This window comes from Lynx rufus, unplaced genomic scaffold (assembly GCF_022079265.1).
Source record: "Lynx rufus isolate CCGP_SWC_20201006 ecotype Redwood Valley unplaced genomic scaffold, mLynRuf1.p SCAF_7, whole genome shotgun sequence".
NCBI classification, from domain to species: domain Eukaryota; kingdom Metazoa; phylum Chordata; class Mammalia; order Carnivora; family Felidae; genus Lynx; species Lynx rufus.
The window spans coordinates 110,437,884-110,452,727 of NW_025814889.1; the positions used below are offsets into that span (position 1 = coordinate 110,437,884).

Below are 14,844 nucleotides of genomic sequence, written 5' to 3' on the forward strand. Positions count from 1 at the left end.
CATCTGACTCTCTATCTCCTAATCTCCACTTCATTCTCCACTATTTTTGAAGCTTAATCTTCCTTAAAATTTGACCATATATCTTCCCCTCTTATTTTTAGCAATCCCTCCAATCTCTCCACTTCCAGGTACTAAACCTACAAACATAAAAGCTTCTATACACATCCATTCTTCCTATTAAAAAGAAGGTCTTTTCTCCCTTTTAAAGGCTAATTTTTGTAGCACATTCCTTCCCACATTCTCAGGAATTTCAATGTATTGGTTCCTTAACACTACATTCATATTTTGGCTCTTAGCTTTCTCAAAAGCTACTTCTTCTGCCATATCCTTCTGTCACTATTCCTCAAATTCCCATATGCCTCCATGCCAGCTCAGTTACTAGTAATCTTCTGTATAACCCTCTAGTCTGTAAACTTCAGGCTATTTAATGTTTTTATTTTGTTCACAACTGAATGCTCAATTCTTAGAATTTAAGGTATGTAATAAATATATAAAATATATGTTGAACAATTAATTATGAACACAATACCACTCTTGTGATTTTCCAGACAATAGAAAATTGTAAAAGTATTAATTCAAAGTAATAAAATTAACAATTACACCCTAGGGAAATACAAAAGGACATACCTCCAGTTCATTTTCCAGTTTCATTACTTTAGTTTTTAATTGATTTTCTATTAAAAAAAAAGTTTCAATTGGTCAGATTTATCTCAAAACAAACTTTTACATAAATTTCAATAAAGTAATAAAATTATTTTTAAAGACTCCATCATGATTGTAATAAGGTAACATAAGAGAAAGTAACTTCTATACCTCATCCATAAAACAGGAGTTCTAGACATGTCTTTCAAAGTAAGTTGGGAATACACACATTTTATAGAATATGTTAAACGGAGTCCCCTATTGGACACTATGATAAACTTCTTCCAGGGCATTACCGAATTTTGCTTGTTCTTCTCCAGCTTTTTCAACTTCCTCCAAAGCTAGTTCTACTTCTTGAGCTTTCATCTAAACATTTAAAAAGAAAAGTTATTTCAATATGCCTTTACAAAAGCACTGAAAACAAGGACTTTGTTTCATTTGCTTTCCTAGTATTTAATGCCTTCAGTACCTGGGATATGGAGATTTTCAGTAAATGTTTGTTGAATAGATGACTTTCTTATTTAAGGATATGACAGCTTCAAAATATCTTTGATTCCTCTTTTTCTCCTCAATCTCATACGTGGTAATGTAACTTTTCTAATGTTCTAATTTTTCTGTAATGTTTTCTACTATCTTTTCCTATTCCAATCGTCATTATTCTAGTCCAGAATCTTATGCTTAACCTCCTTCACAACGTTCTGTCTAAACAGCTTCAATTCCCTTCATTCTGTCCTTTTAACATACCTAGTTTAGCCTTCCTAAGGAATACTTTTGAATCAATCAATCGTGGCTCAAAAATCCTAACAGCTCCTCATAGGGGATAGCATAAAATACACTTAGACTACTGTAAACTATACCCGACATTTATTTTCTCTACAATTTACTATTAACTTTCTGCACCTGTCTCCTCAAATGTAAAGAATAAGCACATTTTCTAGTCCCAGTTTTTATTTAGGGTGATTTCTACCTGCAGTATACTCATTGGCCTTTGCCCTTTATGAGGCCTCTCACACCAAAATCTCTCCCCCTCCTAACAAATCCCTACAGAAGTCATTCATATTTTTCATTCTGACTTCAGAATTATGTTAACATAATTAACAAAGGACCTCCGTATGTTATTTTTAAACACCCCCATCCTGTTTCCCTTATACATTCTTCTAGGAACTTTAAAGCAGAAACTAGCAATGTTTTGCACACTAAAATGCTCAATCCACATTTGAAGCAATCTCATTTTCAGTGATCTTGGTACTTTCATAAAGATTAACTTATTTAAGAACAGTTCCTTAAACGTCCTCTAATAGTCAAAAACATTGTTAAAACCCACAGCATACAAACCTTCATTAGTGATTGAGTAATTCTGAAAAGGTGTATCACATTTTCTTGACTTGCATGTTTTAGCTCACTTATTTCCACCTAAGTAAAGAGAAAGCAACTATTTTATATTTTACAACCCTTAGGCAAAATATGAGAACTCTTCCATTTGTGACATTCATTGATTTCGTGGACAACTTAATCATAGTTGTGCGTGTATGTACACACACAACTATGTATTGTTTATCAGTTAAGCACCTTGGATAAGGAAACCAGTAAATTATCTGCCAATTCTTCTTGACGAGGCAGGTCATCTGGGTCAACTTTTATTATTTCTTTCCAGTTTATATTAGGTGGCATCGTGAAATCTTTCACTGCGCTTTACCTTCTGTAACAAAACAGGTGGGTATTAGCATTTTCAATGTAAACAACATTACTGTTTTTGTAGATTACATCATTATAACTCTAAGATGTTAGCAAAGAGCAATGGCTCCTTAATTGTATGACAGATATACATATATACAGATATATATAGCCTTGATCAAAATTACAGCTGGCACAAACCAGCAGATGCTGCACCAGCTGAATAAACTACAAGTTCCCTTCCTAAGACTCATCTGGATCAGAACTAAGGTTCTGCGTCTCCTCCTCTACGCCCCCCACCCCTTACCACTAGAGGCGCTCGAATATCTAAGGGTGCCAAGCGCGGGGCTGCCTGGAAGGCTGAAAATGAATCTTGATTCGGAGAAGCAGGAACTGGTGGTAAAAAGCGTGCGGAAACGGCTGAAATGGGCGCAGGTAGGCCGAGGAAACCAGGGCCGAAGCTAGAAGACAAATGGGTTGCCGACCAAAGACTAGGGAGCAGGGAAGCTAGGCTGTTACATACGGGCCCTGAGGCTTAAAGAACCTGCTTGGAAAGAAACTGGCTGCTCCCTCTCACCAAAATCCACCCACCTAACCAAGGATGGCAACCAGCAGCGTCCCCTCATCTGCCGCACGGACCAAGCTTGGTCCTGCCGCTACGCCCGACCGCTCCACAGCGCGCTTCCACCGGGTCTCAGGATCCCGCCAACTGGTCCAGTGCAATCTAGAGCGGCAGCGGCTGCTAGGCGACACCATTCCCCACCCAGCTAAAGACGGAACAAGGCCCCGGATGCGAGGGGAGCCTACATTTCACGACCTTGGGTGATGCTTTGCGTTTAGATTCTCCTGCAAAGTCCCTTGTACTCTCTGTTAAAGACTGGGAGAAGGTGAGGGATGAGGACTCCAAATCCCAGAGTGCAGTTCTGCATGCAAAGTTTGTGCATGCTGGGAAATGAAGTTTCTGAGATGTGGAGGTAGGCCGTTCCCGGCGTGCAATGCGGGAGGCTGCGACGGTGCTGGGGTGGTGGGGGAACGACCCGGAGGCGGGAGGCGCAGTGGCTGAGGCGCGTGTGCGCCGGTGACCAGAATTAGATAGACCATGACTGTGCCTTCGGTGGCGTCACTCGCTGGGCCGCTTTTCCTGAGATTTCCCTAATCCATCTCCTGGTGGAACTGCTCCCAGGTGAGGTCGGGCTACGGGTCAGCGGCGGGGGAGGAGTTGAGGGGAGCGGTCCCGGCTTAACGAAGCTCGTGCTTTGGGGCGGAAGGACTCGGTCCAGGTCTGAAGAGGTGGGAAGCACCCTTCTTAGGGGTTTGCAAACGTTCCCCGGGTGGTACCCTCTGTAAGAAAAAAAAGTTTTAGTTTTCTTTGCTCTCAGAATCCATTCAGTACAGTGGAGTGGGGGCCGCGCCGCCAAGATCGTGATTTCGGGGTGAGTAAAGAATCGAGAAAAAGACACATTCTTTTCTGTCCGCCTTACCTGTAGCACCGTAGCCTTCGTGGATCGGAGGACCTGAAGGTTGAGGTACTGGCATAGAGTGAAGGCTCCAGAGAGGGGAGTTTAGAATTTGTCCAGGCTACTGCTGGGGTGGAGAGAGAAGGGCCTCAGTGCTCACCAGCCCGGAAACTGTCACTTGCTTGGTTACCGAAGATGCCCTTATATGAAAGTGTTCTCAGGTGTTTACAGTTCTTTTGGACAAAGTTTCCCCATCCTGCTGCGCTCAGCCATTCTGAAATATAATATACTAGTAGGTAACTTTCTCAAAAAGCCTTAAACTTGAAATGACATTTTCAACTGTTTGGACCATTGCCTCTTACAATTATCTTCTTTTTAGGACTTTTTCTTAATTGTAATTGATATATTTTCCTCCTGAAAATATACAGATTTTTTTCCAAACCACGTGTTTGGGTAAAACAAATAGCTCAGTAAAAAATAAAAACATACCGATTTCGTAAGATACAAATCTGATGAATGTCTTTAAAATGTAGGAATGATGATTTTGTTGTATCGTTTACTGAGATTATATGCCACATACTGTTCATTATCTTTTTCACATGCTTACATTACATCCCCAGAACCTGCATACCTTGTTAACTCTAAGTTTTACCTTTTGACTAGTCTGTTCTTTGTTTCAATGAGTTCGTTTTTGTTTTTTGGTTGTTTTAGTTTGGGTTTTTTTTGTTGTTGTTGTTGTTGTTTTTTTAGATTGCATATGTTAGATCATACGGTATTTGTCTTTTTCCGTCTGACTTATTTCACTTAGCATAATGCTCCCAGGGTCCATCCATGTTGTCCCAAATTGCAAGATTTCATTCTTTTCATGGCTGAATAATGTTCCATTGTATGTATATACCACATTTTCTTGATTCATCTGCCAGTGGTCACTTAAGGTATTTCCATGTCTTGGCTATTGTAAATAATTCTGCAATGGATATGGGGGGTATCTGCAATGGATATCTCATCTAGATAGTGGTTTCATTTGCTTCGGATGTATATCCAGAAGTGTAATTGCTTGATAATATGGTAGTTCTGTTTTAAATCTTGAGTGACCTCCTGGCTGTTTTCCGTAGAGGCTGCACTAGTTTACATTCCCACCAGCAGTGTGCGAGGGTTCTCTCTTCTCCACATCCTTGACCACAGTTGTTATCTTTTGTCTTTAGGATGACAGTAAACTGACAGGTGTGCGGTGGTGTCTCAGGGTTTTGATTTGCATTTCCCTGCTGTAGTGATACTGAGCACCTTTTCATGTACCTGTTGGCCATTTGTAAGTCTTTGGAAGAAGTTCTTTTGTTTTTTTGTTTGTTTAAATGTTTATTTTTGATAGAAAGAATGGGAGAGGGGCAAAGAGAAGAAGACAGAGAATCCCAAGCAGGCTCTGCCCTGACAAAAAAAAAAAAAAAAAAAAAAAAAGAAACTCTGGGCTCAAACTCACGAACCTGTGAGGTCAAGACCTGAGCTGAAATCAAGAGTTGGACTCAACTGACTGAGCCACCCAGGTGCCTATGCCTGTTTTTAAATCAGATTCTTTTGTTTTTTTTGCTGTTGAGCTGTTTAAGTTCCTTACATATTTCAGATACTAATCCTTTATCAGATGTATGATTTGCAGGTATTTTCTCCCATTCCATAAGTTGCCTTTTCATTTTGTTAATAGTTTGGTGTGCAGAAGCTTTTTAGTTTAATGTAGTCCCACTTGTTTATTTTTCCTTTTTGCTTTTGGTTTCAAATCCAAAAAAAAAAATCATTGTCAAGGTCAGTGTCGAGGAGCTTACCTTTATGTTTACTTCTAGGAGTTTTATGGTTTCGGGTCTTACATTCAAGTCTTTAATCCATTTTGTATTGATTTTTGTGAGTACTGTAAGATTATGCACTTTCATTCTTTCACATGTGGCTCTCCAGTTTTCCCAACACCAGTTATTAGACTCTACTTTCTTCGTTATGTATTTTTGGTCCTTTGTTCATTTCTGGGCTGTCTTGTTCCATTAATCTGTATATTTTGTGCAAATGCCATAACTATACAAATGCCAATACTATAACTTTGTCACACTATCTCACTTACTCTTCATCACAGTCCAGTGGAGTAGGTGCCTATATTGTCCTCATTTTCCAACTAAGTTAAAAAACTTAAGCTTGGAGAAGTTAAGTACTGTGCTTAAATAGTGTGATATTGGGCATGGATCTTTCTGGCTGGAGGACATTCTCTTGACTGCCATACTACCTCCTCAGGCATGCTGGAAGCAGTATCTGTGGAGTGCTTCTAATTCAGTCTTGCTGTCTGTAGTAAATATCACATTCTAATGATGTAACTTTGTTTACTCAAGAATTTGAATTACGTTTTTCATGTTCAGTTTTTAATTCATAATTTAGCAAGGAAGGGAAGAGATGAGATCTAATCATGTGCTTAAAACTGCATATTTATTTTCGTGGAATCTGATTTTTCTGTAGCACCTTGTTTTTTTTCTTGTTTTTCATTCATTATCACTATTCTGTATATTCATTTACTAGTTTCATTTGTCTGTTTTCATCTTTACTACCCTTAGTTCCCCTCATCCTCTTGTTCACATTTATATTGCCAGTATCTCAAGGTACCTGGTCTAATGGTAAATTTTATTTTCACTTTTCAGAAGTGAAAATAAATTCAGAGAAGCTAAGTAATTTCCTAATAGTTATGAATCTAAGACTGTTACCCAGATCTCAATTACAGTCCTGGCAAAATGCAAAATCTTACTTAAATTTCATTTTTTTTTACTCTAACAATATTTTTGAGCTTGTACACTGTCCTAGCATTGACTTATAACCTCCTTAGGAGCTTTCCAGGTGTAATCCGAAACTGGCTTCTGAACATGGAGGGCAGAGAGACAAAGGGGAAGGCCATTCCAGGTTGGTAGGTGGCAGCTTCACTAAGTAAAGGGTACTTACCTACGAGGCTTGTCTTGCATAGTGGAAAGACTAATGAACCCCTGCACCCACCCAATCTGAAAAGCTTATATAAAGAGGCCTTAACTGGGTTCAGTCAAGTATATTGTGCAGGTGTTCTCAACACCATATCATTATCTCAAGGCTATGTCCTTGCAGTGGCCTTTGGGATAGCAAAGCTTGCATGAAAAGCAAACAACCCACATTCCAACTGGAGGGGACAGATCACTTGGGCCCAATTTATAGATCAGCTGGCAGTCACATTTGTTTTTTTGTTTTTTTTTAAGTTTATTTTGGCGTGCAGGTGAGGAAAAGGCAGAGGGGGAGAAAAAGAGAATCCTGAGCTGACTCTGTGCTGTCAGCACAGAGCCCTATGCGGGGCTCAATCCCACAAACATGACCTGAGCCAAAATCAAAAATCGGAGGTTTAACCAACTGGCCCACTCAGGCCCCCCTGTCAGTCACATCTTTTCAATGACCTTCCCCAACAGCTAGACAAGGGCGATACAACAGGAAACAAGTTTGCTATGGTCTAGGTCCTTATGCATTATAGTATGTACGTAGCTGTGAATCAAATTTAACTCAAGTTCTACTTCAGTCACTCTAATTTTGAGGAAAATCACTGAAACTGTTATTTTTTTTTTATTATTATATTTTCTGCATCAGTCAGTTTTTACCAAGAGAAGAGTGATACCAAGAGATGTGATAATTTTATAAATGTCCTTGCTACAGGAACACTTGCCTGGACCTGCCTTCTGTCTTCTCTCTGGTTTTATGAGCAGTTTTATTTAATCAAAATCATTTCACAAAAAAGACTTTCCCTTTTGTGATTGCTACGTCTGTTCCCTGTATCAGTCAACTTATTTTGTTCAGATGTTACTTCCATTCCCTTTTTTGCTGCTTTATCAAGAAAATGAATGGTAGGTTATTTTCCAGCATCTATAATAAAGCATAACCATGAGAACTTTAGTATCCACTGTGTATAACATACTTCATTTTGTCTGTTCTAGTAGAGAAGACTCAGTGTGCAGCAAGCTGACACTTGTCTCTTGACATGAGACTGGAAAGATTAGGAAGAGTCAGAGTAAATACTTCATAAACTTTGCAGGCCAAAGTTTTATACACTTTAAAATAGTCATAAAATATAGGTTATTCTTATTGAAGAAGATCATGAAATTATTGAACTGAGAGAACTCTACTTTCCAGGTTAGTCACAAATTCATATAAAATTTTCCTGTAGGTTTATTTTTTCCACAGTTGTACTACTGGATTTTTAGAAAAAGGGGTACATGGTAACAAACACCTATGAGAATCTCATCTTTGATATAATGGTCAAGTAAGCATTTTTGCTTTCCTTTCTTTATGTTTAACAAGCATGTAAGGTACTATCATCTCTAGGTAAAGAAAGAGAAGCATTGAACCCCCTCTCCATGTCACAAGGCTTCTCATTTGCAGTGAGCTTGAGCTTGGAGCAGAAGACAATCCCTAAAGTTAAATCAAGTTAAGGGTTTTGATTATTATGTTGGCATTGAGCACGTCAATTACTGAATGGAACTGTTTGCAACTTAATGTGATTGTATAACTCTTAATTACCTAACTATATTTAGAAATCCTGGGAACTGTCCAAGTTTTTTATTTATTTATTTTTTTTTTTTTAACGTTTATTTATTTTTGGGACAGAGAGAGACAGAGCATGAACGGGGGAGGGGCAGAGAGAGAAGGAGACACAGAATCGGAAACAGGCTCCAGGCTCCGAGCCATCAGCCCAGAGCCTGACGCGGGGCTCGAACTCACGGACCGCGAGATCGTGACCTGGCTGAAGTCGGACGCTTAACCGACTGCGCCACCCAGGCGCCCCTGTCCAAGTTTTTTAAAGTAACGTTTTATAACCTTATGTTTTGTAAACCTTTAAATTCAACCTAAAAGTCTTATTATGTTTGTAAACTTACACGCCCCCCCACCCCCTTTTTTATATAACTCAAATTGAAAGGACTAAATGCATAAGCTACATTTAAAACTTGGTTAAATTGCCTTAATTTAAAATTGCATTTATAATTTTAATATATTTTTATTATTTTTTTAATGTTTATTTTTGAGAGAGAGCATGAGCATGGGAGGGGCAGAGAGAGAGGGGGAGACAGAATTTGAAGCAGGCTCTGTGCTGAGAGCAGAGAGCCAGATAGGAGGCTCAAACTCAGGAACCCGTGAGATCATGACCTGAGCCGAAGTCGGATGCTTAACCAACTGAGCCTAATTTTTATTCAAGGACTCAAGACACCTGACTTAAAAAGCAAAATTTTCTCAATACTTAAAACAATTTGTATACACCTAATAAATTAAACTTAAAACTATAGCAACTCCCAAGTCTTTACAAAAATTCCAATATATTTGCAAACTTGGCTAAATTAGTATACTTTTCAGCTAAAAAGCCTAAATCCACAAACTGCATGGCCAATAATTTAATATTATGTATATTTTACATATCATTGTGTCATATAAAATTGCATTTTAAATTATTTTTGAAGCTAATATATCAAGAGTCTACAGTGTATAAGATTATTCTGAACATTATAAGTACTCTAATAATCAAATACATGTTAATTCCCAAATATAACTGTGAAGTAGTAAAACCACGGGTTTAATTTACTCCTATTTCCTCTATTTATTTTAATTTTTCCTGTGGTGAGAATGTTTAACCAAATAGTTTAACAGCAGTTTGGGGTAAGAACTCCAAGTGTCACCAGGTCAGGGACCTGACATTATTTATGGGAGAGAGGTTTCTGACCGATACACAAGACCTGATTTTCATCTATCCCATGGTGGATGTTCTGAGTTGTTTTGTTTTCCTAAATTTCAATTATACACACACACACTGTAAGAGTAACATGGTTCTCACCCATTAGGTGCTCTGTTTATATCTTCTTCGGAGTGTTGTTCAAGAACTTTCTGACCTATTCTAGTACGAAGTAGTTAGTTGACTTGCTTGCATGGTTGTCATTCTGGGTATTTCTTTTTTTGCTTTGTTTTGTTTAGTTTTTGTTTTCTTCTGGGTATTTCTTTTGTTGCTATCTTGCATTGGATCCCCTGTCTCCTGATTTCCCTCTCTTTGTTTCTTAGTATACTCCCTAATTTTACTGGTATACATCTTCTATTAGTTTCCTGAAAAGAGGAGACAGAGGTAATGTTTTTAAGACCTTGAATGTCTTAAAATATTTTTATTCTAGTTTCTTAGTTGGGTAATTTGTGTTTATTAACATAGAATTTTAGGTTGGAAATTATTATCCCTCAGAAACTTGAAGCATTACTCCCTTTTTCTTCTGCATCTAGCTTCCAGTATTAGTGAAAGAAAAAAAAAAGATTTGTTTGGATTCATAATCTTTGGTATGGAACCTGTTTTCTTTGTGGAAGCTTTTAGAGTCCTTTTTGTTTGTTTCCAGAGTTGTAATATTTTATAAGATTCTATACCAGTTTGTGAAAAAGAGCTGGAGTGTCTCAAAATGTATATGGACAGACTTCTGGTTAACCCTCATTTTCAGTTTGCTACCTTCTGACTTGTGTCTTCTGTGTCAGACACCTTGTATTTCACCTATTTCAGAGAGGAAGTCTCTGATCTTCTCCCCTGCTATAGAAGAGGTCACTTGCCTGTACCCAATGGGAAAGGGGTATAAATTCTAACAAATCCATATGTTCCAACCTATTTCTTGAGATCTTGTCACCAGTTTTGAGATTGATGCTGGCAGGGATGCAAAAACCTTTTTAAGTTTTCCACCTTAAGCTTTAGATTCACTTTCCTGAGCTCTGTTAGGTCACTTGATAAATTTTGTTTTTCCAGCTTCCAAAAGTTGCTATGATTGCCTCTCCAGTGGTGTTTATCCTTGGGAATTTATACCCCCTTTCTTTTCTCTTTTAATACTTTGTCATTTTAGTGTGTAGTTGAGAATGAGTGAGGCAAATAATGCCTGGTCAGTCTCCAATCTTTAAACAAGTGCTATCAGCTTTTTCTATGATAATAAGGTATAAGGTCTTACTCTTTAGAGATGATAAATCACTTGTGGACTCAAGATAAACCCTTAGATAATTTTTCTTTTAGTTAAAACTATCCTTCAAAAGGTACAGCTAATTTCCTTTGGTGATTGGTAGCATTGGATTTTGCATTTCTTTAAGTGTAATATATTCTAAGGTTTTCCTATCCAATTCTAAAGGCACTTTAATAGGCTTGTGTGTGTATCTTTATATAAACTTACGTCTGATTTTAAATCTCTCTCTGCCCTCCCTACTGTATTCTTCCTCTCTACATCTAGGCCAGATGTATATCAGGCCTTAGATCTTTTGGCTCTGTGAGTGATGTATTGTTTCTTCTTGCTGCTATAACAAATTATCACAAACATGCTGGCTTAAAGTAACAAAAATTCTATTTATTTATTTTTTTACTGTTTATTTATTCCTGAGAAGAGAGAGCATGAGCAGGGGAGGGTCAGAAAGTGGGAGACACTGAATCTCAAGCAGGCTCCAAGCTGTCAGCACAGAGTATGATGCAGGGCTCAAACTCATAAACCGGGAGATTATGACCTAAGCTGAAGTCAGACGCATAATGGACTGAGCCACACAGGCGCCCCAACAAATTTATTTTATAACTATGGACATGCAAAATGGGTTTCACTAGACTAAAATTGAAATGTCAATAGGGCTGTGGTCCCTTTAGAATCTAATGAAGAAAGTGGTTTTTTTGCCTTTCCACCTTCTAGAGGCTGCCATCATTCCTTGCCTTATGGCCCTAGCCTACTGTCACATCACTCTCATCTCTGCTTTTCTGACTCTTCTGCCTGCCTTTTGTAAGGTTTCCTGTCATTGAATTGGCCCACCAAATAATTAAGGATATAATCTCTTCATCTCAAAACCCTCCATGTAATCACAACTTGTAAAGTCTCTTTTGCCATGTAAGGTAACATATTCACAGGATCAGGGGATTTGGATGTGGACAGTTTGGGAGGGGGGCATAGTTCTATCTTCCAGAAGTGATGAGCCTAAAATGATACTAATGATACTACTCAAGCTAAAAAAGTATATCATCAGCTTGTTTTTCAAGAGTACCCTTATTTTAATTATAGGGCTGATTCTTCAGTATCATCCAGTTATTATAGTGCCTTTTACTCTAAACCATTTTTTCACTGAATCCTTTATTTAAAAAAAAAAAATTATTTTGAGAGAGCACCAATGAGAAGGGGCAGAGGGGTGGGAGGGGGTGGGAGAGAATTGCAAGCAAGCTCTGCGCTGTCAAGAGCTGGATGCTTAACCGACTGAGCCACCCAGGTACCCCTCACTGAATCCTCTCTAAAACAATGACTTAATTATGAATTTTCATGTGTAAAGCCCATTCCCTATATTAAAACCATTTGTGGTAAAAAGAAAAAGAAACACTATTTAGAACTGGGTTTTAAGCTTATATGGGCCAGATAACATAAATCAATCAAACAAGTCAGGGTTAAAGACGAGACGATACTTAAATGGCTAGTATACAGCTAGCTTAGGCTTAGAATTCCTATAGAGACATTTAAGACAGATATGTTTAAAAGGTTTTAACCAAACCAAGGCTGTGGGCTGCAAGTTTGGACACCTGATTTAGGTAATAGTTGATCTTCTAGTATATTAAGTACTAAAATAGAAGTTTTAAGATACATTTCAGAAAATCCGTGTTCAATGTTTTTTCAAATATTTGTTTTCCCACAAAAATTTACTGTCCTTCCCACTAAGATTTATTTACTACTCCTTGAGTACACCATACTAGTTTTTTTAAAAGTTTTTTGTGTGTATATCTGTTTCCCTGAGTAATCTGACCTGTGATGACTTATAAGGAATTCACTATCTATTAGCTAGAGATATAAATCCAGAGATTAAGTGGTGTGATTGTAGTAGAGGTATGAAATTCATGAAGCAGCAATTAATTTTAAGTTAGAAATTTGAAGAGAGTGGGCAGCTAATGCTTTTTAGAGGTGGATGATATTTGAGCTGAGCTTTGAAATACTCTCAAGGAGAATTAGCATTCGCTATTTTACTTATCCTTCTACTAAAATTTTACTTATTTGAAAAAAATGATGCTTATTTTATTTTCATGATTTTTCCCTCCTAGATTTTATCCACAAGTGCTTGTGAAAAAGATGGCTGATATTAACCTCAAAGAAGTAACCTTAATAGTAGGTGTGGTTACTGCCTGCTATTGGAACAGCCTCTTTTGTGGTTTTGTTTTTGATGATGTTTCAGCAATACTGGATAATAAAGACCTGCATCCATCTACACCTTTAAAAACTTTATTTCAGAATGACTTCTGGGGAACCCCTATGTCTGAGGTAAGTAGTTATTTATTGCTTATATTTATCTCAGATTTTAAATAATTCTAGTAGTTTATTACTCATAATTCTTTATCAACATTGGCATCATAGCATTTATGAATTTGTTTCCCAAAAATTTGTATGTTAGATAGGAAGTTGAAGATGTGGTTATCATCTTTAAAGCAGTACATGGTTCTTTCCTTAGTTGTATACCTTGGTTTAATCTTTTTAAAAATAATATATGTGTGTGAAAACCAAACATTAGGATATGAGTAAGTGTAAACAAATCTATTTCTTGCTAATTTTCTCTTTTTCCATGATTCAGGCCAAAGAGATGACCACTTTGGATATATTTAACCATCTGAAAATATGTGACTTCAGTATAAATAGATTAGACTTTTTTTTTGAGAGTGATAGTGCATGTGAGCACTCACGTGATCATGAGTTTAGGAAGGGCAGAGAGAAAGAATCCCAAGCAGGCTTTAAATATGGAAGTTTCTCAAGGGTGGGGGTGAAGTCTGTCATTCCTTTAGTCACAGCACATAAGTATTTTTTCTTGTTAAAAAGCAGACTTTATTTTCTTAAACCTTCCTGTTCTCACCTAATTCTAGCCTTTAAAAAAAATAACATATTTGATAATGAGGAAAAAATATGGTTCTATAATAAGATACATTATTTTCTAGTCAGTTTATTTCCTTCTACCCCTACCTTTTATCCCCAGAGACCCTTAGAACCCATTCCTACAACTTAAGCTAGTATCTGTTGTGATTTTAATCATGGCATTGAGATTTTAAACTGAAAGGTTAGCTGGCTAGATTAAAGGTTTCATGAAAGTTATACCTTCGTGTCAATATGATTTCCTCAGCTTTACAAATACAGTATTTGATTTTGTTCAAAGCACCTATAAGTGGGCACACTAAGAAAATACTCATAATAATAGACTCAGACAAAATGAATGAACAAATTAGAATAACAATATATGGTGGAGATTGTTGCTTCCTCCTGTTTTCAGATGGGCATCTTCTTTTCCTGTTGGGAAACATGCCACTAGGGAAAAATTGTTCTGAATAGTATTTAGGTATTACATGTTTTCTTGACAAGCCTGGAATTAGCACAAAGATCTAATGGTTGATATCCATAAGTACTGATAGGCTAGAAGCCTGTGTGCAGATCACCAAACCTTTATAAGGATTTTTGTGCCAGTATAGAGCTTAAAGACACATTTTGGGCTTAGAACATTCTCCTGAACTGTATGAATACTGGCACATTAGGGATCTTTAGACTCCTTTTGGCTTCTCAGTGTTTAGATCATCTCTTTTATAAACCCATTCTTTAGATAGTAATACTCTGTTTTTGAATGGTTCGGTGTATTATAAATCTGGCTGCGTATTACAGTTGCCTGGGGCACTTAAAATGTTACCAAGGCTCTACTCAAACTTTTTAGTTACAGTTAGCTCAGAATGGGATGTAACCATCAATATTTTTGTCTTGTTCTTTTTGTGTGTGTTCGCTTTTTTATTGTAGGATTTTGGGGGGGTAGAGGATTGGGTGTTTCTTAAGTTATCCAAGTGATTCTCTGGTGCAGCCATGGTTGAGAACCACTGAGCTATAATGAGCCACTCTCTTCTGGCATTTGGCCTACAATATATCTATCTTAAGGTAACGTTTGCAAATAATCCCATTGTACTAGATATTGCCTCCGCTATATGGAGATTCACATTAGCAGGGAACTGTCAGCTAATTCACTCATTATATTCATGCCTATGTTTCTATTGCCACCTAATAAT

At 37.4% G+C, this 14,844-nt stretch overlaps 2 protein-coding genes across 3 annotated transcripts in view; one reads left to right on the top strand and one right to left on the bottom strand.

Moving 5' to 3' along the window:
* CEP290 (centrosomal protein 290) overlaps positions 1–3,139 on the bottom strand; it is a 91,055-nt gene extending 87,916 nt beyond the window's left edge. The window contains exons 1-5 of the mRNA XM_047065687.1: positions 2,908–3,139; positions 2,212–2,341; positions 1,978–2,055; positions 939–1,008; positions 628–674 (exon numbers count right to left, since the gene is read on the bottom strand). Of these exons, the coding sequence (XP_046921643.1) occupies positions 628–674; positions 939–1,008; positions 1,978–2,055; positions 2,212–2,313 (297 nt within the window). The 5' untranslated portion in view covers positions 2,314–2,341; positions 2,908–3,139. The remainder of the gene's footprint in view (positions 1–627; positions 675–938; positions 1,009–1,977; positions 2,056–2,211; positions 2,342–2,907) is intronic.
* A 141-nt stretch (positions 3,140–3,280) lies between these two features.
* TMTC3 (transmembrane O-mannosyltransferase targeting cadherins 3) overlaps positions 3,281–14,844 on the top strand; it is a 60,390-nt gene continuing 48,826 nt past the window's right edge. For both annotated transcript variants that reach the window (XR_006959795.1, XM_047066029.1), the window contains exons 1-2: positions 3,281–3,499; positions 12,859–13,075. Coding sequence is in view for 1 of the 2 variants with exons in the window: in XM_047066029.1 (XP_046921985.1) it covers positions 12,887–13,075 (189 nt within the window). In the remaining variant the exon portion in view is untranslated. The remainder of the gene's footprint in view (positions 3,500–12,858; positions 13,076–14,844) is intronic.